Source organism: Hyaena hyaena, unplaced genomic scaffold (assembly GCF_003009895.1).
Source record: "Hyaena hyaena isolate Hyena2069 unplaced genomic scaffold, ASM300989v1 scaffold_683, whole genome shotgun sequence".
Classification (NCBI taxonomy): domain Eukaryota; kingdom Metazoa; phylum Chordata; class Mammalia; order Carnivora; family Hyaenidae; genus Hyaena; species Hyaena hyaena.
In genome coordinates this window covers 695021-718993 of record NW_024081314.1, presented here as the reverse complement: position 1 = coordinate 718993, position 23973 = coordinate 695021, and the positions used below count along the sequence as shown (strand labels likewise).

Genomic DNA, 23973 nt, shown 5'->3' with positions numbered 1-23973 from the left:
GGGATGAGCACTGAGTGTTATGTGGAAACTAATTTGACAATATTTGTAAAAAAAAAAAATTATTTAAAAAAAAAACAAAAGAATTAGGAAAGGCCAATGCACATTCAACATTTGTTCCAAAAAGTCAAATAACTATGATTGTAGATCATTCATCTATAGAGTTTGAGCATGTTTTGAGTGGCAAAACAAAAATCAAAAACCCCACAAAATAACAACAACAAAAATTTCCGGCTATTAATTTTTCATATTACCTGAAGAGAAAGTTTACGTTAGTTGCATAAAATCTCTATTCAGTATTTGTAGTCTTGTAGATAGAGTCTGCAGTAAATTAAATCAATGCTCTGCAAACATTGTAAGCAGCTAGAACAACTCTGAGTCTTCACTGAATGTGCATGACAGATGATATACTACTGGGAAAATCTCCGTGGAGTTTATTTACAATAGTCATACGGTGATAACAGCATTTGACTCCGAATTTGACTCACCATCAGGTATGGTAAGGGATGAATAAAACTGAAAAACTCAGTGTAGCAGCCAAAAGAGTCCAGCAAAATTAACTCCCCTAGAGGAGCATTATTTCCTAAGTATAGAGATTTTCTTACTTAGCTAGTATTATTTCTTTTATTTACTAGACACTTAATGCAACATTAAATTTATGCACTGAATGTTGGGCAAGAAATGATAATACATGTTATCCATCAAAGTAAACAGTAAAAAATTCAGCCACAAATAAAATTTATCGAACAACCTATCCTCAGTGATTTCTAATTGTATTATCTTAACTTTTTCGTAATCCTATCTCAGGGTTTAATGGCTATTGATTGTCCATACACTGGCATTGTGGACTATCGGCAAGTGGCTTTATCATTTGCCAAGGATTTCCAAGAAGCAGGTGGCTTTGTTTTGACCAGTTTTGAAGTAAAAGATATTGAAATGGCTAAAGAAAATCCTTCCAGAAGTGAAGATGGTAAGCCATCCTTGTCTTCCCTTTTGAATATTCATATTGACTTCTGAACCAACTTGGGACTATTTTTGGCTGGGGTGGTTCTGGTGGGAGGGCCTCCAGGAACTAGGCTAAAGTAGGGTGCAGAGCTGGATGCATGCACAGAAGGGATGAGTGTGATATTAGACGTGGGAAAACTGGGGCTCTGGTGAGTCTTGTGCTAATAGAATTTGGCACTGATTGGACACTTCTGATTGGTGCTAAAGCCTGAACTGCCAAGGCTGTTAATGAAAAACCAGCCCCCAGATGCTTGCTTATTTTATAGATTATAGTCAAAATTCCTTGGGGATGCTTATTAAAAATGCAGATTTGGGGGCATGTGGCTGGCTCAGTTGGAAGAGAATGCAGCTCTTGATCTCAGGGTTGTGGGTTTGAGTCCCACGTTAGGTAAAGAGATTACTTAAAAATGAAATCTTTAAAAAAAAAAATGCAGGAACACCTGGTGGCTCAGTTGGTTGGCCATCTGGCTTTTGATTTCAGCTCATACTTCCTCTTCAGGTAATATGAAAAATTAATAGCCGGAGTTTTCTGTTGTTATTTTGTGGGGTTTTTGTTTTGCCACTCAAAACATGCTCAGACTCTATAGATGAATGATCTACAATCATACTTATTTGACTTCTTGGAACAAATGTCGAATGTACATTGGCCCTTTCTAATTCTTAAGAATAAGAATAGAAGGGCGCCTGAATGGTTCAGTTGGTTGAGTGTCTGACTCTTGATTTTGGCTCTGGTCATGATCCCAGGGTCATAGGATCAAGCCCTGTATTTGGTTCAGTGCTGAGTGTGGAGCCTGCTGAGGATTTTCTCTCTCTGCCCCTCTACCCCTTTTCCCTGCTCATGCTCTCTCTTTTTCTCTCTAAAATAAAAATTAAAATAATAATAATTAAAAATGCAGATTTTAGCATACCCAATCTTAGTGGATCAGACTATCTGGAGACAGGGCATGACTTAGCCATTTTGAAGTTCCTCTGGCCCCCACCATTGTGTACTACTTAGAGTTTGGTTTGTTTTGCTTTCTTGTGGGGACATTTTTCTCTTCTTCTTCTTCTTTTTTTTTTTTTAAAAGTAGGCTTCACACCCAGCCTGGGGCCCCATGTGGGGGGGCACAACATACACGATCCTGAGACCAAGATCTGAGCTGAGATCAAAAGTTGAACACTCAACTGATTTGAGCCACCCAACTGCCCCTCGTGACAATTTTTTTTTTGAAACCAAATAACTTGATTTGTAACTTTGAATTTTTTGGACGTTTTTACTATTGGGAAATTTGAAGGAGATAAAGTATAGTGCTCAATTCTTCCTTGACAGATCTTTAAGGAGATCTGAGCCTTCTGAATCATTTTCCCAGTGTCCTTCTAAATTCTAATATGATGAGCACAACTGTTAAATAATTAATATTGGTATAGGTAGGTAGCATAAAATCAAATTTATGATACAAATAGATCATTTCTTTACCTGATGAACATAATGCTTCTTAAGACTGAGACCTCATGTGTCTGACTGGGAATTAATTTTGTAAATAGTTTATGATTAGAACTTCTTGTGTTGTGATAACTCTTGCTTCTCTACACAACCTAAAGCCTACACAGACTCAGATTACCTAAACTTAGACAAAAAGCATTCATTAGTCCTTTGTAAAAATACATACTGATTAAAGATCTTTTACAAAATGGTTTTTAGGATTATAGTTCAGGGAAGCTTGGACTGCTTGTGTTGGATTTGAAGTGGGGAGTGGTCTATTAGCATAAATAAAGTGAATTAAAACAAGCTTAAAAGTATGCCAAGAGTTTTATATATTATCAAATATGAACTGGTTTAATCTTGTTGCTTCATAAAAAGCTTTAGAAGGAAAGTGGGAAGCAGAAGAAAATAGTTTAAGTTTGTTACTAGTATAATATTTCTAATAATGTAGGCCTTCTTTTACTAAAAATAAATCTTTCACTAATTCTTTTTTTTTAGGGATGAAATATCCAATTGTGATAAGGAACACAAAGGTAAAGATCCTTAAGCAAAACTAATTGCATCTACTTTAATTTCATCCTCTTTCCTTAAAAAGTTTAATCACAGTGCTGTTTTCTATGTGCTTGAATGAATTTTGTATAATGTTATAAGTTATTCTGAGAGAAATTCTTTGAGAGCAGTTTAAAAGCTTGCTTTCTAAGAAGGGTTTCAACTTGGGAATGTATTCACAAAGTGATTGTACCAGCAAAGAATAGAATTAGAAGCACTTGGGGTGTTTAAGGCAACACTGATAAATATTTTATTGCTCCGCCTGCTTATGTGCATTAACCTATTAGCACTCTTCCAGTTAGAGGACTTTGGCGGAGGGCAGATTGCTCAGAGGGAAATGAACTGCTTTCTTTTCACCTCCACGTAGTCTAAAACAAGAGCTGTTGGATAGCAGAGAAGCACTGCATTTGCTTTGTGTTCTCTGAATGATCAGAGTTCAGTCAGGTGAGTTGAGTTATTAATGAGGGTTATAGGATTCATCATAGGAATTAGGCCTTACACAGTTGTGAGGGCTTCTGGGGAAGTGAAGGCTTAGAAGCAGAGTTGGTAGATCAGAAGCATCTCCAGCCAGTCTGAAAAGCCAGGTTTGTCCAGCTGCTAATGTGGGGCTGCAAATGGGAAGCTCATGAGGCATTCTGGGGGAGCTGTTGCCTCTCACCCAGGTGGTGGGCTAGGGCAGCACTTGGTCTGTAGGATCAGTAGTTGGGAAGCAGAGCTAGATATGGAGCTGTCGTTCCCTGAGCAGTGGGTCTTGTCACCACATCGGAGTAGACTGACCTTCAGAGAACAGGGGCCGCTGCTTTACTTCTGCCTGCCAGATCATATGCGATTCCTGTGTTGGTCAATTGTAAGTTGGAACCATTACAGGGAAGGGAATTCTGTCAGTTACAGTGGCCACCTTAACCAAATTGACAAGAATAAACTCTTGCAGTCCATTCCTTTTCAACTTGGCATTCATTCACACCCCTTATAACCACATTTAACTTGCAAAATACAAACAGTAGTAAACTTACTATTCCACCTACAAGATGTAATTATCTTTTATACAACTGAAGACATGCTAACTCTCCAAAAAAGATAGGAAGTCCGCTCAATCCTTCTTTGGGTGACGTTCATTTCTTTTTAGCTGAGTCACATTCCCTCTTTGAGGTCCTTTAATTTAAATATTGAGATATGATGGTAACCATTATTTAAACTTATTAGATCAGTAGTTTTCAACTGGAGATGATTTTGCTACCAAGAAGATGATACTCACCAGTTTCTGGAGACTTTTTTTTTTAATGTTTTTTATTTATTTCTAGGAGAGAGAGAGAGACAGCGTGAGCAGGGGAGGGTCAGAGAGAGAGGGAGTCACAGACTGAAACAGGCTCCAGGCTCTGAGCTGGCAGTCAGCACAGAGCCCGACACGGGGCTCGAACCCACGAACCGCGAGATCATGACCTAAGCGAAAGTCGGACGCTAAACCGACTAAGCCACCCAGGCGCCCCTCTGAAGACTTTTTTGTTGTCACAACTTATAGAGGGGATCAGCGCTACTGGCATTTAGTGGATAGAGGCCCAGGGATGCTGCTAAACATCCTACAGTGTGAGGGATAGGCCCCTGTAACAAAGAGGTATCTGACCCCAAATGTTCATGGTACTGAGGTTAAAAAACCCTGTGTTAGATAATGGAGAAATGGTAGAGATGGCATTAGTTTCTGGGTGCCATAAGAGAATACCATAGGTGAGGTGGCTTAAATAGAAATTTATTTTCTCATTGTTCTTGAGACTAAGCAGTCTAAGATCAAGGTGCCATCAGGATTGGTTTCTGATGAGATTTCTCTTCTTGGCTTGTAGATGGTTGCCTTCTTGCTGTGTCCTCACATGGCCTCCTCTCTGTGCATGCACATGTGCAGAGAGAGCAGTCTCTGGTATTTCTTAACTCTTATAAGCAGATAGGTGACCTCGATTAATCTTAATTACCTTCCCAAAGGCTCCTGTCTCCAAATGATCACATTGGGGGGGGGGGCTAGAAAATATGCATTTGTGGGGGCAGATACAATTCAGCCTATTACAGTGAAGATAAAGAAAGAATTGGGTAATATATAGACAAGTATATTCATTTCAAAGTCAAGGAGAAATATTTATAACTACTACATTCTTCATTTCTCTCACCAATCATGTGCATATAACTGATATTTGTAATTTCCTTCTTTCACTATGTATTCCATAGTTCCTTTGCTCTTGCAAAGATCTCAGCTGGTCATGTTCCAGTGTAGTGGGATAACTCAAACTTTCATTCCCAAAGTGTCTTTGCAATTAACAGCCCTGCCTGTTTTGGGTTGTCGCCATTTCCATTAACTTTTATATCAATATATAGGAATACTAAGACATACCACAGGAGATCTATATTTGGGATGTATTTCTCTTTATCATTCTCAAGCTCTCTTTTGTGCGGTAGCAACTCTAATTTTCCTTGAGAGTCATTTTTGCTTTCCCATTCAGTACAGTAATCCTCTCTGCCTATTGATTCACTGACACAAGGAACTCAAAGTAGCCAGGTATGGCAGTATCAACTTACAAGTTAATGGAATCATTTTTTTATTCTCTAATGGAAGCATTTCTCCCTTGGGAACTAAGACTTCTAGACATCAGAACCCAAAGTTGTGAAGATAGAAAGCAAAAATTTCATTAGTGGATTATTATAATAGTAAGGAGCTACTCCCATTTCTACCTCTTGGTTTCTGGCTCTGGAGAAACACCACCATATATTAATCATATGGAACATCTTGGAAGAGATTGCCCCAGACCTGCAAGGTGTTGCCAGCCAGCTGGATCTGTTCTGAATCTTCAAAAAACCTGTTTTTCTTTCTGTCACCTAGCAGCTCCAGGATGATGGGGAGCCTGCTCAAATCAGTGATCTCTACAAGCACGAGCTTATTGTTACACTTCATTTGTTGTAAAATAAGCTCACTGATCAGAAGTAATGCTTCTGGGCAAAATACCATAATGATGAATAAGGCATCCACTAGGTTCACAGAGTGGTTTTCTCAGAAGCATTTTGAGCAGGAAAGACAGATCTATATCCAGAACAAGTATCTATTTCAGTGAGAACTAAGTGTTGCTGGGTTGGTTGGTTGTTTGTTTTTTTTTTTAATTGAAGTGGTCTAGGGACCGTATCAGTAGCTCTATTGATCTCTGCTCTTGGCAGATTGAGTATTCAGAGATGGCTATGGACAGATCAGCCTTAGGAAGTAAGTCCATGTTGCTGAACCCATGCACCACCTCCATCCTTGTTGTTATAACCATTTAGTTCATGAAGCTATTGGGTAAGGACGGGAATGCCTAGGGAAAGAGATTAACATTCACAAAGCAAGTCATCTTGTCTACTGATTATCAAAATCTTCTGCTGTGGTTACTCTTCAGTGGGCATTCATATGGAGCTCAAATATCTTTTACTCTCTGAGCCTGTTTGGAAAGGTCCATTCATATACCTTCCCCCCACCCCCCGAGTTCCTTTTCCTAACCAACCAGCCATAGCGTTAGTTATTGCACATGAAGCAATAATAGACTCATACTTTTTAGTCATGTCTCCTTCTAAGTAAGACATATAACAGGTATGGTGTTCAATGTTCTGCCTACCAGAAAGATTTCCCTTCACTGCAGTCTCTTAGGGCCACTCCTGAGTAGGGTTCTGGTTTGTAGCTGTTCACTTTCAAGTGCCAGAATGTTGTGCAAAACCATTTGTAAATTGAGCCTGTAGTTTTTCTTCTGATCATAGAGAAGTTCAGCTGATCATAGAGAACTTCCCATAGGGCAGATTGAGAAGGAGGAAGTAATTTAGCAGGACTAGGGGCCGTGGGAATTTGCGCCACCTGCCTCTGTAACCTTTGTGTGCCTGCAGGCCCTGTGCAACCCTGATCTTGTGTATTTTGCCCCCCCCCTTGATGACAGGGTACTGCTGTACACACCCAACTTTATGGCTTGATGAGTCAGACAACATACAGCTAATAACGAGTAGTTCGCATGGTAACTTAGTGACCTGTGGTCAAGTGTTGAGTCAAAGCCAGAATTACTTTCTCAAAAGGAAGACAGTTATCTGCAGAGGATGGTATAACTCCTCCAAAGTCCTAAAGTTCTGTGCTGTGATTTAGCTATAGGGACCTAGCAACGTCTCCAGAGAACATCGCTATTTGTCACAGACACCCTGATTACCCTCAGATCCACTGCATTATGTGGCCCAGGTGGCAGAGCATCTAAGATCGCCTTTCAGAGAAGGATTAAAAGTCTGTTTCTACACCCGCCCTAATTGAAGGGCCATTTTCAACTAGAATATGGTGTCATGTGATGGAGGATGTGCAGGGGCCTCTGGGATGCCAGTGAATATGTATTTAAACCACAGTTACTATAACTGTTGCCTTTTATTTTGGCATTCACTTTTAGTATAGTTAAATATAATTTAAAATTTTTTAATTAAAATTTTGAGTCAGCTTATCAAGTTGAACTTGTATGCTTTAATGAGAGGCTAAAAGAGGTTAAATTAAACTTTTTAAGAAATGTTTTATTTATTTCTGAGAGAGAGAGAGAGACAGGGTGAGCAGGGGAGGGTCAGAGAGAGAGGGAGACAGAATCTGAAACAGACTCCAGGCTCTGAGCTGGCTGTCAGCATAGAGCTCGACGCGGGGCTCGAACCCATGAACCACGAGATCATGACCTGAGCTGAAGTCAGATGCTTAACTGACTGAGCCACCCAGGCTCCCCTAAAAAAGGTTAAATTATTAAACTTGCGGGGAGAGGATTTGCAGACTAAAGATTTATACATTACATACTGGGAAAAAGTCTGTTTCACTTCTGAAATAGCAATGGAGTTGCATAGTTTATTTTTTTTTAAAGAAATTTTTGTTTGAACAAATATATCATTCACTGTTTACCTAAATCTCCATTTTGGATGTGAAATTAATGTATTACTGAATTTAGTTATTTCATGTATAGCATAAGATGATTTCAGGGACCTGACAGGTTTTAGTCTTTTCTTCCATTGGAACTGTTTCTTGAGGGTTTTGTTTTTGTTTTTTGTTCCTTGAGTTTTTTAATGAGAACTTCTAGGTTGGTGCATGCTGGTACCATTCTACAAACTCTCTTATTTTTACATTTATCCAGAGTCTTATTTTACATTTTATGTTCTAAGAACAAAAGAATTGCTGACTTTTCAAGTAGGAACTAGTAAGTTTATATCACATAAAACTCTTTCTTGTACTTCTGGTGTAACTCTAGATCAACAGGAAAGATATGAACCGATTTAAAAGAAGGCATTTTTTTGTTTTTGTTGATGTAGCTCTTCTGACTTCAAGGGTTTTAAAACGATCATGGTTTAGCTAATTTGACTTCATTACAAAAAGAGTTTCATTTGACTTTTGTCAAAAGCGTGAGTTGTATAACTTGAAAATGAACTAGAGGTGCATGGTGGGTAGCTCAATCAGTTAAGCCTCTGACTCTTGATTTCTTCTAGGGTCCTGATCTCACTCACAGTTGTGGGTTTGAGTCCCGCATAGGGCTCCGTGTTGTCAGTGCAGGGGCTGCTTGGGATTCTCTTTCCCTTTCTGCCTCTCCCCTGAAAAATTTATTTATTTTTCAAAATAAATAAATAAACCTAAAACAAAAAGAGGCTTGCCTTTGTAGCTAGGCGAAAATAGGATGTAGCGATAGAATAAGGCTGAATCAGTAGGGGCTGGAAAGACTGTTGAGACAGGTAAGAACTCTGAGTCTTCAGAAACAGGTTGTCTGGGAAAGAAGTCTAGGGACAGGAAATTACCTGGAGCAAGGAGGTGCTAGTTGTTTACTCTATAAAAATTAAAGAGATGGTAATTAAAGTATGATGGGGAATTGAGGTTAAATGAAACCTTTTAGGAAACAGGGTGGCAGTTGGCTAACCCTGGCAGGATAAGGCAGAAAATATGCAGATGATCACAAAATAAAATGTATGGGAAAATACAACAGCCTAAGATTAGTGGTATCCTAGTCACTAAAGCAAACCTTGACTATAGTATGTGTTCTCAATAAATGTAGATTGAAAGGATAACATTTCAAAAGTAGCCTCAATTTGCAAAGTACATATTGATCAGGAAGGAGAAATTGTTGATTGGTAGGACACAGTTGGAATTGAACTAGATTATTGAGTGTGAAGCAACCCGAGAATAACAAAGCTGTTAACTCCTAGATAGGATGGGAGAAGCTATCTGAAATACAGAAGACGTTGAATTGGTGGGAGTCTTCATCTAAATGAAGTTTTGTTCTTAATATAACAAATATTTAAGTTTCATGCTAGGTCTTAGTAAAATAGGAGTGTGTGTTTGTCTAACTTAAGTATCCTTGCAAGGTCATTGATTGTACCTCTAAAGTACAAAATTTAAGGTGACATCCTCTTATGTGCCACTACTGTAAGTTTCTAGCTGCTACCTAAATGCTGCAGAGCTTACTTTGCTAATACTTATATTTATTTCCTCTTTTAAAAGAAATAAAAAGAGGAGAGTTCATTTCTCTACCCTTATTGTCTTTTCTATCATCTCTTTTCCCACCCTTGACCTGTTTTTCTCCTCATTGCTTCCTACTCATATATTCTTTTGCATTAGGGAGAAGTTGTTCAGTGTCAGTATGTTGTGACATGTGCAGGACTTTACTCAGACCGTATTTCAGAGTTGAGTGGCTGTAATCCTGATCCTCGAATTGTACCATTCCGGGGAGATTACCTGCTTTTGAAGCCAGAAAAATGCTATCTTGTAAAAGGAAATATTTATCCGGTAGGTAATGATGCTTCTGCCTTCTTACCTTTCTCAAGATGATTGTGGGCAAAAAAGGAATGAAACAAAAACTTTTACTTGGGTCAGAAGTAAGAGCCATTTTGAAGGGCTTTTGGGGCATCTTTCACCTGTTTCTCTTGTCATTAAATCTTTAAATCTTTATCCTAAAATCAGAGTTATGAAATTATAATTAATTGCCCACAACTGCATGTCTCTAGAAAGTATGAGTGCACCTCAGGAAGGGCTATCAAGAAGGAACCTAATTCTCCCCCCTCTCTGGAAGGGGCACTCATAGGGAGCTTTCCCTTAACAGCATGCCCAGATACCCAGCTGTCTTTCTCACTTCACTATCGATAGGTGCAGAAAAGGGGATGTGGCTACTCTGTAGTTTCATTGTATAGACAGAACCATTTAAATGAAGAATTCATTCTTCTCTCTGGAACTACTTGGTTGAACCAGGTGAAATTGCCACTATTCAGCTGTTTAATGTTTTTGATGGTGCCAAAACATATATTTCATCTGGTTCAGCCTATTGCATTTCTACTTTCAAAAGCCTGTACTGTAAACATGTATTTATTTCTGGCATTTCTGAGATTTTACTTGCCAGCTACGTACATATCTAGTTGGTGGGTGAGGGGCTGGGAAGTGGGGAGTAATCTGAACTAGGACAGTTCTCTGTCATTTCCTTCCTTCACTCCCTCTCCTCCTCCCTCTCCCTTCTCTCCCCTCTTTCTCTCTCTTTCTCTCTCTCTCTCTCTCTCTATCTTTCCTTCCCTCCCTCTCTCCCTCCCTCTCTCTTTATTATAACCTAGAAAGAGGAACAGATGGGACAGTGTATACTGGTATCAATAGTATCAGTGTTTCCTGTGTGGCATTTCTAGGCAGAAGCATGTAAACATAGAAAGGAATATCTGAGTAGCAGATCAAAAGTAATGCAGATTAAATGCATGGGAAGAAAGTGTTTTATATTACCAGTTATGTGTTTGCATGTTTATAGGATGCAGTTTGAAATGAGGCTAATCATTTCTCGGCCTTTTGGCTAAGATCAAGTGTGAAATGAGGCTAATCACTCTTTCCCATGTTAAATCCATAGGTCCCAGATAGCCGGTTTCCTTTCCTAGGGGTTCACTTCACACCAAGGATGGATGGCAGTATTTGGCTAGGGCCTAATGCAATTCTTGCCTTTAAACGAGAGGGCTACAAACCCTTTGACTTCAGTGCTAGAGATATTATGGATATCATTATCAAGAGGTAACTTTATTTACTTAAGAAAGATTTTATATGCTTATATTTTTAAGGTGGGAAATTTTGTCTTTCTTGATAATTCTGTTTATTGAGTAAATCCTTTTATTTGTGATCAGTATGTTGATTTTTTTTTATTATTAATCTGGATTCAGAGCTTCCTGTAATGCACATAATGTTTTAACTACTTCAACAAACTCTGATGAACCAGGGTGGTGTCTTGATCAAAAAGAACAAGACCAAGAGCAAAACACATATCTGACAACCCAAATCTTATTTGGCTAATCTTCTAGTTGAGTTTGAAAAAAAAGTTTCTTTCAAAATAAGTAGATGGCTTACTTTGATAAGATTATTTCCAACTAGTCACTATCATTTTGAAAACCACTGGAGAAATTGCTGATAACCAATGTTGTTTCCTTTTGTGGAAAACTAACAATACATTGTGTTGACCTGTATGACAGATTCTTTATGGTTGTAAGAACTACTCAGTGAGGTACTTTGTTTGGTCCTTTTAATAGTGTTGCACTCTATGGTACAGAGTTTTACATCAAAAGCACTAGAAAGCTTATTAAGCTATACTATAGTCTCACCCTTCACTTATTCTGAAACAGAAGTGTTAGGGTGGGGCTTCCCAGCATGTGTGCTTGTAAAAATACATACACATTTATGTGGGCTCTGTAGAGTCTTGCTTGAGGATCTGGAGTATTTTACCTCTGGCTGACTAAAGAAAAGTAGGGTAGATTTTCCACTTGCTTAATGGCTCTGATTTAAAGATCTGTTAATGCCTTTTTGGTGTGGTTTTGAAAGCACATAACATTTGCATTAGAAAACCTTGCTGTTACAACATAGATGGAGCAAGAGTGTATTATGCTAAGCAAAATAAGTTAGCATCACTTGTTGTGATGAGTACTGGGTGTCATATGTTAAGTGATGGATCATTGGGTTCTCTTCCTGAAACCAACACTGCACTATGTATTGACTTCCTTGAATTATAATTTAAAAAAAGAAAAGAAAACTATGCTGTTGGCAGGCTTCATAGAATCCAGTCTGAAACCAGCATCCCCTGGGAATTTAAGTTTGGAAGGTATTCCTTTGATGAAGTTTCCTTATATTGGCCAAAAGTTGATTTTCTTTTAATATGTGTTTTTTTCTGACTTTGCTTATATTTCTGTGATGCCACCCCATAAAAATCTCATAGTTGTAATGATGTTTTATAGTAATAAGGAATTCCTTTCTGTCATAAAAATTTTAAATTTTTTGCTTTCAGTGGCTTGCTTAAACTGGTGTTCCAGAATTTTTCCTATGGAGTTAATGAATTGTATAAAGCCTGTTTTCTCAGTGCAACAGTGAAGCACCTTCAGAAGTTTATCCCTGAAATTACTGTCAGTGATATACTTCGGTAAGGAAAAGCTATGAGGATTGCAAATACGGTCATGACCTATGTGAATTTGTCAGGTGGTTCTGACTTGGTGGTTTGTAAGCACACTTTCAGAATCAACATACTCACTGAGTCTTTGTGTGTCCTCTCTTTCCCAGCAAGTTGTTGAATTCCCTTTGCATCGCATGCATCGGGCCTTGCTGTTTCGTACCCCTTAGTACCTGAACTAGATTCGTTTATAATTTTCTAGACCACTTTACAGCATTAAACTCAAACCTCCACTGCAGCTGTATCGTGATGCCACCTTTGCCTTCATGTCTAGGTATCACGATAAAAATATCTTGCCTGAAATTTCTTAATCTCCCTGGCTACTTACTCTTATCATTGCAAAGCTATTCGATTTTAATTCTGTATAAGATCATTCATCACCATATTAACTGATTGGGTAATAAACACATAAAACATTACATCTTGATTACATTTTATAATCTGTTAGACATATTCCTATACATGACATCTTACCTGCTTCCTCTCTTCCTCTTTTGTTCTTTCTTGGGCCCTACTCTACTCAGGGACTCTAGTTGAAGGTCAGAAGTGGGAAGAGTGTGGTAATAGCCCGAGTCCTGGTGCAACAGGGGATGTGGGGCCAAGGAAGGATAACTTAAAAAGGAAGGATAACTTTTTTCTTAAAGATAAAAGGTTCTCTGGACTTGAGCTGCACATTGTCCTAAATACCACCCAAGCCTATTTGCTTTTTCTGTTTGGTGATATTTTAGGGTGTTCACCTTTTCCCTGACCAAGGCCTAATCAGCAGTGTACTTTGAAGTACTCTCTCTGTGACTCCATCCCTCCATGAAACTCAAGGGCACTGAATGTCTGTCTTCTCAGTAACAGCTGCTGACCTTGCCAGGGAAGAGAGCAGTAATCGTGTCAGCTGTCTCCCTTAGGGGAGCTGAGTGTCATGGTCTAATTCTGACACTAATGTATCATTCTTGGACCAGCCTCTTTGAATTCTTAGAAGAACTTAAAACCCAGCTAATGTTTTTACTCTTACCTCTCTTCTACTTACCTCCTGAAATGGCAGGGATAAAAATACCAAGGCTGTCTTTTCTTTCACTCACCTATAAAAAAAAAAGGCTTTTGTGTTTTCAGTGGTCTACAGACTTGTTATGTTTTATATCTGAAAATAGATTAGTCAAATCTAGTATCTGTTACTGCTATTAATATTCCTTGAATAACACAATAGATGGACATTGTAAATTCTGTATATTAACAGTTGCAGTGAATTCAGTACCCGTATTCTATTACCACCCGTTCATAGAAGCCTGGGGAAAACTTTTTAGGCCAGTGGGTTTCATATGGTAGAACTGGGTTTTAGTGACTATTCCTGTCTCTGCATGTAAGGGTGTGAATTTCATTTTCCAGTTTCATTAGTGTGTAGTAGAAAAGGACACACAGCACTATAGACAGGTTACATTTAGGGACAAATTCAGCCCAATCAGAGAGTTTCCCTTTGAAGACAGAGAAACTGAACACATTCAGCGATTCCATGTACTCTTCCTTAATTCCTGTAGCTATTAAAAGAAGGAAATTTGGGGTGCCTGAGCGGCTCAGTCCGGTAACTGTCAGACTTCGGCTCAGTTCATGATCTCACAGCTGGTGTATTCGAGGCCCCACATCGGGCTCTGTGCTCAGAGCTTGGAGCTTGCTTCAGATTCTGTGTCTCCCTCTCTCTCTCTACCCCTCCCCCACTCACACTCTGTCTCTCTCTGTCTCTCAAAAATGAATAAACGTTAAAAATTTTTAATGAAAAATAAAAATAAATTTTAAAAAGGTAAATCCAGCTTGTTCAGATCCTGCTTCAAACTAGCCATTTCTCCCTCTCTCACTTTAAACAAATTAGAGAGAGTGACAATAAGGGTAATTTCACCACAGATGGAATATTACTGATAAAAAGCAATTAATTAGTTTTGAATTATTATTTTTAAGAATCCTTTTATTTTTATTGTTTTTTAATGTTTATTTGTTTTGAAAGAGAGTGTGTGCTCGCAAGCAGATTCTGAGCTGTCAGCACAGAACCCAGCATAGGAGCCCGAGCTCACAAACTGTGAGATTATGACCTGAGCTAAAATCAAGTCAGATGCTTAACCAGCTGAGCCACTCAGGCACCCCTTTAAGAATCTTTTTAAAAGAAATGAAGTGAAATGATATGCTATCTGTGATTTGCTTTAAAATAATCCAGTGAGGAGAGGTGGACACTGAGTGGAGATGTAGATGAAATTACATTTTGAAATTACATCATTATGCTGTTCATTTTACTTTTGTATGTGTTTTAAAATATCCATTAAAAAAAAAAGTGCTCCAAGGATGGTAATACTTCTGGAGCACTGGATAGGAGCAAATGTAAAGCCTCTGTGGAGGAACATGACTTCAACCCATCCTGTATAGTATTCCCCCAGATAACGTCCTGCTGAACAGGATACCATCAAATATTACAAAGCACCATAAGTGAGAATAAGAGGATAGAATAAATATCAGAATTAAACCCCTAATAACTTTGGGTAATAGTAATGTTAGAAACCATAAAGTAACCCAGTGAATTTAAATGATTACTAGTCATATCAGAAACCATAAAATAATCCAGTGAATTAAAAACAAAAAGGAACAGAAAACATGAAAAAGATTAAAATATCCTCCCTCCTTCCCCACCAAATCTGGGAAAATTTGGAAACCAACTAATTAGAATTTCTAGAAGAGAAAAATATACTTCTTAAATTTTAAAACTAAATTAGACAGTTGGTTAGGCCTACCTTAAGAGGAAAATTAAGTTGGAAGGTAAATCTGAAGAACTTAGAGAATATTGCAAGATAAAGGTGCATGACGTAGACATTCAAGAAGAAAATGCGAAGATTCCAGACTATATCTCTTAGGATTACCAGAGAAATTGAGAAGAGGCAACACTTTGCAGAGATGTATTTGAGAAATTCCTAGAATTGACAAAAAGACATAAAATTCACAGGATGCACAGTGAATCCCATCTCAATAAGTGAAATGAAATACAAGAATGGAAATAGATCATATAACTTATGATTTAGTACAGGAGGCAAAAAGAATAGAGAATATTCAATAAGCCAAGAAATGAGATAAGAAGAACTCAGAAAAAAATCAGGTTAAATAGCATAAAATAATATAGTAGAAATCAAACATATCAGTGATTATAGTAAATAAAAGTGTACTTATTAAGACAGAAATTGTCACATTGGATTAAAAAAATGTATCTACGTGCTAGACAAATTAGTTATTAGAAGAAAGATAAGTACTGGGTCATTTCAGATAAAATACCCTCTAAGGCAAAAATTGTTAGAGATAAAGAGGGTCACTATAAACGCATTGCATATAACAGAGATATGAAATCCAGAGACCAAAAATGGACCTAACTTCAAGCAGAAATCAACAAATCCACAATCGTGGTAGATGATTTTAAGACATGTCTATTGATAGAAGGTTAGATCAAGCAGATAAAATATTAGAAGATTTGAATAACACAATGTAAATGATCGAATGAATGTATAGAACTCCCTAACCCCCGTTACAAACTGCTTGTGTTAGTCAAGCCCTCAGAAAATATTTATAGAGACTCAAAAAGTTGTAATGCCTAAATCAAGTTCTCAACAAAATTTAAAAAACTGGGCATAGAGAAACCATGTACACTTGTGGCAATCCAGCTAGGGTGAGGATTAGTAACAAAAACACCCCTCCCTCATGTTTGGAAATTAAGAGTAGTTTACTTTCCCCATACAATATGCTCATGTGAACTTCTATTTTTAGATTAACAGTAGATCCCATGGTGAGTTTTATAAAATACTAAATTGTCCTATTTGGAATTGATCAAAGACGTCAGTTGTAGTCTTTCATAACTCTTTTCCAGCTCCCAGGATAATGCCTGCCACAGAACAATAAAGCAAGAAATCTAGCACTTTTCAGATGAAGGAATGTCATTAGTTACATATTCATTTTTTTAATTAAGAAATCGTTTTAAGTTTATTTATTTTGAGAGAGAGATTGAGAGCAGGAGAGGCGCAAGGAGAGAGGGAAAGAGAGAACACCCAGCAGGCTCTGGGCTGCCAGAGTTGAACCTGATGTGGGGCTTGATCTCACAAACCATGAGATTCTCACCTGAGCTGAAATCAAGAGTTGGACACTTAACTAAGCTACCTAGGCACCCATAAATTGTTTTTTATTTTAGAGAGTGAGAGGGGCACCTGGGTGCCTCAGTCAGTTAAGTGTCCAACTTTGGCTCCGGTCATGATCTCGCAGTTCATGAGTTCAAGCTCCGCATCAGGCTGTGTGCTGACAGCCCAGAGCCTGGAGCCTGTTTTAGATTCTGTGTCTCCCTCCCTCTCTCTGCTCTTCTCCTACTCGTGCTCTATCTCTCTCCATCTCAAAAAACTAATAAACATTAAAAAGAAATTTTTGTTTAGAGAGAGAGAATAGTATGCATGAATGGGAAAGGGGTAGAGGGAGAGAGAGAGAATATCTTAAGCAGACTTGACACAGCACAGTGCCCAGTGCGGCACTCAGTCCCACATCCTTGGGATCGTGACTAGAGCCAAAATCAAGAGTGGGACACTTAACCAACTGAACCACCAAGGTGCCCCTCATATTCACCTTTTGTTTCTAGACATATTTAAGGTTCTAGAATTTATATTCCCATTAAATTTAGCTACAAATAGATCAAATTAAATGGGTACAAATAGCACTAAACAATTAAATGTAGCTGAATTGACAAATATTAAATTTGTTATATTGTTCTGTCAGCTATTAAGATAGAATTTTAAAGAATTAGAAGTTAAAAATTAAGTTTCTAGCCTTATTGAGTACTTACTACGCACAAGGCACAAATCTAGGGGACACTGAAAAAGATAATTGGTGAAATGAAAAGTATGAGACACATTTGTAACTGTAGTTAATCAGTATTGACTTATTTTTGTTTAGAAGGGAAAGTTAGGGGAATGTACCAACTAAACCTCTGTAGGAGAGGAAAGTTTTATTTTCTTCACTCAATAGCAATGGCTGGTCATGTCATTCTGTGTCCCTACTTGTTGGCCTTCTGCCAGATAAAAGGAGTGGGACAAGAAAACTCATGGAGGTGCTCTTAACAGCAACAGCAGCATTGTTCAGAAAAAGAGGGGCAAATGCTGCTTTGATGGGTTGCAATGAGCTACAAATACAGAAGGTACAAATTGGAGTGTATGCCGTTTGATAACATGGTGTGTCAGCTGATATGTCTCTTTAAGACATCTTAGCATCAGTCCATTTCATTTTATGTTCTGTGTGTTGTATCTGATACTTACTTGGAAATATTTACACCTCAAAACTCTCCTGCCTAGATTCCTTGCAGGCTTCTGTAAGGAATATTTACCTTTATTATAGAATCTTTTACCCTTGTTGTAATTCTTATTTACCTCTCTACAAATGAATAGGATAGCTCTATGACTTCAGACAGGTTATTTAATCTCTCTGTTTCTTTGCTGTTAAATATACACTTGTATCAGCCTCTTACAGTTGTGAGAATTAGAATTCTTAGTACAGAAAAAGCACTTAGTAAATAACATATTATTATTATTATCATTGTCTTACTATCATTAGAGGGCAGTGATCTTCTATTGTTCTTTCTGTCTTCCTCAAATACTTACCTTCAATGGCCCAAATCATTAAAAATGTTTAATATGGTTGCCTGGTTTCTTGAGTCTCGGTGGTGTATATAAGACAGCTATTTTCTTTCTCTTTTTTAAAAATTACTATTTTCTTTTAAGTAAGTTCTGTACCCAATGTGGAGCTTGAACTCCCAACCCTGAGATCAAGAGTTTCATGCTTTACCAAGTGAGCTAGCTAGGCACCCCTAAAGCACCTGTTTTCAAACTGTGTTTTCTGAACAGTTTCAAGGGGGGTACTCTTTTTTTTTTTTTTTTTTTTAAGGTTAAGTTGGATTTATTTTCATTTGTAAGAGAACCCTTTTTTTATATATAGTTTATTTTTGAGACAGAGACAGAACATGAGTGGGGGAGGGGCAGAGAGACAGAGGGAGACAGAGACTCTGAAGCAGCTTCAGGCTCTGAGCTGTCGGCATAGAGCCCGATGCAGGGCTCGAACCTACAAACCGGGAGATCATGACCTGAGCCGAAGTCAGACACTTAACCGACTGAGCCACCCAGGCACCCCTGTAAGAGAACCCTTTTGCAACAAGTTTATTCAATTATCCTAAAAATGGTGACATTCTTTTAAACTATTATTTTAGAAGCAGTGGTTACATGGAATATTGAAATCAACCTAAAAATGTCCCTAGTTAACTTTATTATTCTGCATATAAGCATGATAAAAGATTAGGATAGTCTTCACATTTGCAAGCAGAATACAATTTAAAGAGCTTGATCTTACCAAACTCCTAAAAACAGCCATTTGATTTTTTTAAATATTTATTTATTTTTAAGAGAGAGAACGTGAGCAGGGGAGGGGCAGAGAGAGAAGGAAACAGGATCTGAACCAGGCTCTGTGCTGACAGCAGAGAGCCCAATGTGGGGCTTGAACTCACGAACTTGAGCTGAAGTCGGACTCAACCAATTGAGCCTCCCAGGTGCCCCAGAATAGCCATTTGAGAGTAAAGCAGCAGAGCGTTTCGTCACCCCAGTGAAGTGTGGGTTTCATTACATGCACCAATAAACCTATGTGGCTAACTTCTGCATTCCACTTTTACAGAATTTATTTTATACTTGTTGTACCAAATGGCATTTTAAAAACACTGACATATAAAGTCCATAATAAGATAAAGCAAGGACAGAAGTGAGAAGTGTTTATCAGAAACAGGATACACCATCACTTAATAGTCTTCAAACAATATTGCACTTAAACTTTCATAATTTTGACAGTGTGCTCTTGGAACAATCTGCAGACAGCTCATTTTGACAGAAAAAGAGCACCTTTAAGCAGACATGACTGTCCTAAATTGTTTATGAGGGAAGAATGTTACAAACATTGCTTACATTAGCGGTACCGGTGGAGCTGGAGAGGATTGCACCTTCTCCACACCGGGTGGCCAGAACCATGGACAGTGTGGGGGAACTTGTGACCCTCTCCAAGGCTGCGTTCTTGGCCTGCAGACATCAGCCCTTGCATCCCCCTTTGCTTGTGCAGTGGTTTGGTGATCCAGTGGGTGTCAGGGTTTCTTCTGATAGCTTTATGGAATGGATCAATGAGGAATTTGAATGTGGAATCTTCACGAACCCAGTAAGAATTTAGGATTCTCAGAGTCCCACAGTAGCATCCAGCTCGCTCATGTGCAGCAGACTGAAGGCTTCCAGTAAACTTTTAGCTGCTTAGCACCATGATGGACAGGCTTGCCCTAGGTCACACACTTAGGAACTGGGAGTTTACAGCTACCACATGATACACGAATCTGATATATGACCTAACCTTTCTTGGCCTTGTACAAGGGAGGTACTTTTGGACTCAAAAATATTCTATTCAGATTTCATCTGTAAATCTTAACTATTTAAAAAAAAAACACTAATTTTTGAACTCAAGTGTTATAAAGCAGAACTTTGAGTAGTACAGCCTCTTACTGTATTAACATGCTGACAAGTTAATTCATTTTTGTGCTTTTTCTATCATCTCTGTTTAACTAATTGAAGGTTACCCTGGTAGTGAAGGCTAAACTATTGAAAATAGAAACAAATTACAAAAAGAACTTGTTGACACTTGCAAATATTTTTCTCCATAAATTTTAATTTATACTCAACAAAATGAAAAAATAAATAGAATCCTGTAGCAGATATTTAGGAATGCAACTGACATATATAACTCCTACATCTGTTGCTTCGTGTTAGTCAGAAGAGACTTACTTATTCCCATTGACTGATTTTTAAAATAAATTCATCTTATAAATCCAAATTAAAAAGGCATCTGTTCTAATTAAATGTGGGTTTATCTGCTGTTTTGGGGAAAACCAAATATTTATAAGTAACTTACCATTTGTGTATTCATTTGATAAGCATTTATTGACACTGTTATGTGGCAGGCATTATGCTCTAGGCTAAGGACATATTTGACAGGCTACCAAACTGATAGCCTTTGGCTAAACACAAACCTATTGGGTTTCCACATAATTGTGCATTTAAAAGAATAAAGACTTTATTGCTTTAAGAATACTCTGAAACCACTGATCTGTGAAGTGTCCTATCTCTTTTAGTCACTTGACTACCACTCTTGCTTTTGCAGAGGTCCAGCTGGAGTAAGAGCCCAAGCTCTGGATAGAGATGGAAATCTGGTAGAAGATTTTGTATTTGATGGAGGAGTTGGGGACATTGGAAATCGCATTCTTCATGTGAGAAATGCACCTTCCCCTGCTGCTACTTCTTCTCTTGCAATTTCTGGAATGATTGCAGATGAAGTACAACAAAGATTTAAATTGTAAATAATATAAGGAGCTCAGTATGCATTTTAATTACCACATTCAGCAACAAGAATATACTAATTCTATTCTTTAAGGAAAATGACTTGAAAATCTCATCGTTAGGTATCTCATTTAGATAACAACTGAATTGTTAGAATGCTGTAACATAGGAAAATAATTTTTTAAAGTCCATGCTCCTTTGTGAATAAAGAAGCAAGGTACAGTTGTGTCTGTACTGAATCCCTGACTGTTATTGACCTCTCCTCCCCAGCCATGATCTGGAGATTTGACTTTTAGAATTTCCGGAAACGATGGCACAAAAAATTGATTATTCCCTTAACGTTTTGTCTTTATAATATCTAAGCTTTTTCTTTCTCTCCTAGATGAGAAAATATAGTATATTGTAGGTTGCAAACCTCCTTTCCATTTTGAAGAGTCAAAGGAAAGCTCACATTATTTAGAGCAACAGTATTTGTATTTGGGAATTTAAAGTTCTTGATTTAAAGAAAATATATGAAATTTCACATTTTTAAGTGGTTTGAATAAGATTCTATCTTAGCTATAATAATTTGTAAGAAATAACTTTGCAGAAGAAGTGCAAACTCTTTATTATTCCCAGTTTTTTTATAACTGACTTAGTGTAGGGTTCCCATTAAGTCCAAACACCACACTATGAATGGTATTGCCTACTCTTTAGTCTTCTGTGGTTGAGAAACCAAAAGAACTTAGAACTGATAGGTTTTTATGTGAGCAGTTTTAGAATCCTGACACTGATATACAGAACTCTGTAATTTTAAAAATTTACCTCTATATCTCTGTTTTTCATTCACACGGGGTTTCTCAAACATTAGGCAAGATCACTAATTTTATTCATGCCTACTTGGTTTTCAGGGATCCTATGAACTTTTATGAGGTTATTTCTTCATTTTGGGGAAATACCTAACTTTGAGGCATTCACTTTTGTAAACCGCAAAAGTGCCTTACATTCAGGTGTACTTCATGAGTATTTAAATTGTTGCCCAGTGCCAATAGTGTATGCTGTATATATGTACGTGGTATCTGTTGAAATGATTCTTGCAATTCAGAAGGTTGGAAAATAGAAGTATAAATGAATTTATGGCAGCCTACTGATTGGGGAACCTTTATTACAGCACCAATTAGGCGAGACATTTTCATCCATTCCCTATATATACTCTCTCAGGATTAACCTTCCGCTCTTCATTCTTTCCTCTTAACTCCTCAAATCTGTGCGATAGATGAATAAGAAGGATGTGCATTTTGACTGAAAGAAAAAACTTCTGTTTTCTTCGTTTTCACTTCAAGCCTCAGTGATTACATTGTTTGAGCTACCTCAACCATTAATTTGAAAGGCTACATCATCAACTCATGTTCAAGAAGTAGCACATCCCAGGTAAAGACTAGGCAATTATTTGACACTTGGGATGAACGTATTGAAAGCATTTAGAAACCATTCACAGAAGAAATTAGCTCTAATGGTTCTTGATAACAACTGATTCCTCCAAGAAATGTGACACACAGCAATTTTTCTGTTCCATTACAAGACTATTAACAGATGGAAAGTTTTACAATTTTCTATTTCATAAACAGTGAGATCACATATATACTAAGCTGTGAAAGACTGAAATTACAAAAATAACTGTCCTCATTAAAGCAGCCCTCATTCCATTTGAGCCTATACTATACCCAAAAAAATGTAAGTGAAAAAAATTATTGAAAGTGTTTTGAATGTGCAGGTTATTCTGTTTGTAAAACATTTTATATTTATATCAATAGGGTTTTGTTGTGTAATACTGATATAATATTTAAAAGTTTTGTGTATTTCTGAGATAAGAAAATGTAAATCAATATTAAAATATTTTAATGAGTCTTTGTGTTGTAAACATAATTTTTAGTTTCATAAAACTGATTGAAGTAAATTTTTGTGTGTAAAACATGAACTATCATAGCTTTAAATAGCAGCCAACCCTAAAAAAATGAAAACCTATATTTGCATTTAATATCAAAATTAGGTTTATATTTTAGAAAGTAGAGCACTTTGCCATTAACAAAAATGGCTTTCCACTTGGTAGTGGTGGCAGTATCTGGCTGACCTCAGTGTCAGCACCACCGGGGAACATTGTTTCTGTTCCATAGCAGAATGTATATATAACACATAAACACAGTGCTTTGCAGGGGGTGGAGGGGACAGTAAATCAATCAAACTGGAATTTCATAAATAATTAGTTTCTCTTAGGAAGACATTCTGGTATGCTATCTCTTACATGGGGTTGGGTTTCTGGGCATAAGCTTCACATAAGGGTGATAGGGCAAATGATCTGAGAGCCTGCTCCAACTTCTCGCCAGCAGGCAGACTGTAAAAGGACCACAGTTAGCTATAGCAACAAACCATGAAAGTGAATGACAATGACATTTATTGTTTCCTTTGGCATTGCTTTGGTTTGCTTCTGACTGGCAGCACTTGTAGCTTGAAATATATTGAGGAAGTAGGAGAAAGTAAATGGGAAAAATGTTGAGTAAGTCCTTCTTGAAAATGTTTTTTAGTGGGAGAATATTAGTGTTAAAAATTTCACTGCCTTTCAACCGATGGAATGGGAAAAAATAGTTGCCAATGATATATCGGATAAAGGGCTAGTATCCAAAATCTATAAGTAACTCACCAAACTCCACACCCGAAAAACAAATAATCCACTGAAGAAATGGGCAGAACACATGAGTACCTTTTCTAAAGAAGACGTCCAGATGGCCAACAGACACCTGAAACGATGCTCAACGTCACTCATCATCAGGGAAATACAAATCAAAACCACACTGAGATACCACCTCACGCCAGTCAGAGTGGCTAAAATGAACAAATCAGGAGGCTATAGATGCTGGCAAGAAATGTGGAGAAATAGGAACCCTCTTACACTGTTGGGAATACAAACTGGTGCAGCCAACCTGGAAAACAGTGTGGAGGGTCCTCAAAAAATTAAAAATAGAACTACCCTATGACCCAGCAATACTGCTAGGAATTTACCCAAGGGATACAGGAGTGCTGATGCACATGTACCCCAGTGTTTATAGCAGCACTGTCAACAATAGCCAAATGATGGAAA

At 37.7% G+C, this 23973-nt stretch overlaps 1 protein-coding gene across 1 annotated transcript in view; it reads left to right on the top strand.

Moving 5' to 3' along the window:
* The window catches only part of L2HGDH (L-2-hydroxyglutarate dehydrogenase), a 39105-nt gene extending 16360 nt beyond the window's left edge, over positions 1 to 22745 (top strand). The window contains exons 5-10 of the mRNA XM_039217352.1: positions 805 to 967; positions 2963 to 2997; positions 9621 to 9788; positions 10882 to 11039; positions 12298 to 12429; positions 20683 to 22745. Coding sequence (XP_039073283.1) covers positions 805 to 967; positions 2963 to 2997; positions 9621 to 9788; positions 10882 to 11039; positions 12298 to 12429; positions 20683 to 20878 — 852 coding nt within the window. The 3' untranslated portion in view covers positions 20879 to 22745. The remainder of the gene's footprint in view (positions 1 to 804; positions 968 to 2962; positions 2998 to 9620; positions 9789 to 10881; positions 11040 to 12297; positions 12430 to 20682) is intronic.
* Positions 22746 to 23973: the final 1228 nt, after the last annotated feature.